Raw genomic sequence first — 2,500 nt, forward strand, 5'->3', positions numbered from 1 at the left:
ATAGCGAAATGTCTACGGTTGAGAAATACGGTCGATTAGTAAACGAACAAAACGCGAGGTTTTCAGTTACTTGTTTCACAATTAAGGAACTCATTACTACCGCAGGCTCATTAAAAAGTGAGCCACGCGGCATCTTTTCTCGATTAAGAAATCGTGTAATTTTGCACATTTCTCGAATCTGTTTCTCCATCATCGTCGACTGTCTTTTGTGTGTTAGAGTTTGTTTATTGTCGTGAAAGTACGCTGGTTGATGATGGACCCGTATACGTGTATTGAATTTCATCCTTGTGTCTTGTAACTGGAGACGTGTAACTTCATTTTTACATTGCCGCGCATAGGCGATATTGATAAGAAGTTCAAAGCAATACAGGAGAAGACTCTCTAAGATGTAGCTTCTGTAAATGTATCGTGATGTCGTGTAACTTTAGATACGCATGAGATGGAATTCAGAGCTCCTTAGGCATACTCTGCGACTGCCCTCGAGCTTGACTGCGTCTGCCTTTTTCCTAAGTGGCCCGTTTTTAATGCAAGCACAAATTTTAATGACAGTGATCGTAAGTTTGTGTGTTTGTTTACATACAGTACCTGTACCTGTGTACATTTAGTGCTATCTGTGATAAGATAAGGTGAATGGTGTGTATATGTATATATATTTTTTTTTCTATGATTATTATTATGATAACAATTTCCAGCACTTGGCTTACTCGTACAAGGTACAGAGAATAGATGCCCATATATTACAATCATAATTCCTAAAGCTCATGTCAGGAAATGGTACAGTTTGGACCTACTGGCCCGTCAGTATTAGCTTTTTGGTATCACTCCCTCCGTTCTCTAAATACTTCCCAGACCCACATTCTCTCACACCCGCTCACCCCTCGGTCTTCCCGCAGCGACAAGTGCCTCAACCAGTACAAGATGCAGATCTTTTGCCGCGAGACCGAGGCTCACCTGCAGATGCACCCGCACCTGAACGACCTGAAACCCGCCTCCAGCAGCGGCCTCATCACCCCCGACCTCTGGCTGAGGGACTGCAGTCAGACCAGCGAAGCGGTGAGGCCTTGTTCCGCGGTGCCGTTTGCTTGCTCCTCCAACAAGCATGTCTCTGCTTAAAGGGAGATGTTGTGTGTGTGTGTGCGTGTGTGTGTGTGTGTGTGTGTGTGTGTGTGTGTGTGTGTGTGCGTGTGTGTGTGTGTGTGTGTGTGTGTGTGTGTGTGTGTGTGTGTGCGCGCGCGCGTGTGGATATACATATGTATTTGTGACATTAACTTACATATACCGAGAAATACAACCGATAGGTAGATAGATAACTGGATTAGGCTATTGCCATCTAACACACGCCGCGTGTTCCCCACAGGACTCCGGGCCAGAGGGCGACGTGCGGGTGAGTTCGCCGAGCTCGCCGGCCGCGCCTGCCACGCCGCCGCCCGCATCGCCGAGCCCCTCGGAACCCGTCAACCTCACAACGCAATCTTCCTCCAGGAGCGAGCCCCGCGCCTCGCCGTCGCTCTCCCAGGCGTCGTCGGCCTCGGGGCGCGCCGGCCAGTCCAGGTCCTCGGAGGGCCGGAGCCCAGGGCCGCTGCCCGCGCCGCGCTACGGCCGCCCCAGGCTCAGGGACCGGCGCGACGGCGGGCGGGAGGTCGGGCGGCCTCGCACCGTGCGGGCGTCGCTGCAGATGGCCCGCGCGGCGCACGCCGAGAAGAGCGACGAGGTGCGCATGCCGGCCATCCGCGTGCGGCAGCTGGAGGCGCAGCAGCAGCAGCACGAGGCGGCGGCGAGAGAGAGGGAGCTCCCTAGCAGCAGCAGCGTCGGCGAGGGCGGCGGGGACGTGTCCCCTCATCCTCCGGCCCAGCCTCCGGGCCTGCCCCTGGGTGGCCTGGGCGGCGGCCTAGGGAGCCTGCTACCCATGGTGGGCGGCGCCCCTCTCCTGCTCCCTCACATGTTACCTCATGATCTCCCGCGGACGCCTCTCCTGCCTCACCTCCTGCTGCAGCATCCAGAGCTGTTGCGCCCTCCCCCCCTACGCCATCCGCTGCTGCCCGTCCCACCCGCGCCCGCCCCGCCCACGCCTGCACCGCCCACGGCCATCCCTCCGCCGCAGCCGGGGCCGCCCAAAGCCCCCGGCTCCCTCCTACCTCCCGTCACTGTGCTTCTGCCGTGCCCTATACCCATCCCCATCCCCATCCCCATCCCGGTGCCAATCCCGATACCCATCAACACCCGGAGCGAGGCCTCCGAGGGCCGGCCGAGCCCCCAGAAGGAGCCGGCAGGGCGCCAGCGTCCGGCGCAGCGCAAGGACGCAAGTCGGTCGGGCTCAGTCATTACGGGGCCCGTCGGTGCTTCTACCAGCTCGGGGTCGGCGCCCCCAGCCTGCGCCGCCCCTGCGCCGCCGCCTCCGCCCACCACGTCGTCCTCCTCCAGCGAGGGCGAGAGACCGCCATACCTCCGGCCGGACCGTGAGCGCCGCAGCATCCTCCGGTACACGTCCGACGTGTACGAG

At 58.5% G+C, this 2,500-nt stretch overlaps 1 protein-coding gene across 2 annotated transcripts in view; it reads left to right on the plus strand.

Moving 5' to 3' along the window:
* Positions 1-2,500, plus strand: part of LOC119577018 (sine oculis-binding protein homolog) — an 82,682-nt gene that overhangs the window by 78,443 nt on the left and 1,739 nt on the right. For both annotated transcript variants that reach the window (XM_037924684.1, XM_037924685.1), the window contains exons 4-5: positions 894-1,053; positions 1,358-2,500. The exon at positions 1,358-2,500 is cut by the window's right edge and continues 1,739 nt beyond it. In XM_037924684.1, the coding sequence (XP_037780612.1) occupies positions 894-1,053; positions 1,358-2,500 (1,303 nt within the window). The remainder of the gene's footprint in view (positions 1-893; positions 1,054-1,357) is intronic.

The sequence above is a fragment of the Penaeus monodon genome, chromosome 9 (assembly GCF_015228065.2).
Source record: "Penaeus monodon isolate SGIC_2016 chromosome 9, NSTDA_Pmon_1, whole genome shotgun sequence".
Classification (NCBI taxonomy): Eukaryota; Metazoa; Arthropoda; class Malacostraca; order Decapoda; family Penaeidae; genus Penaeus; species Penaeus monodon.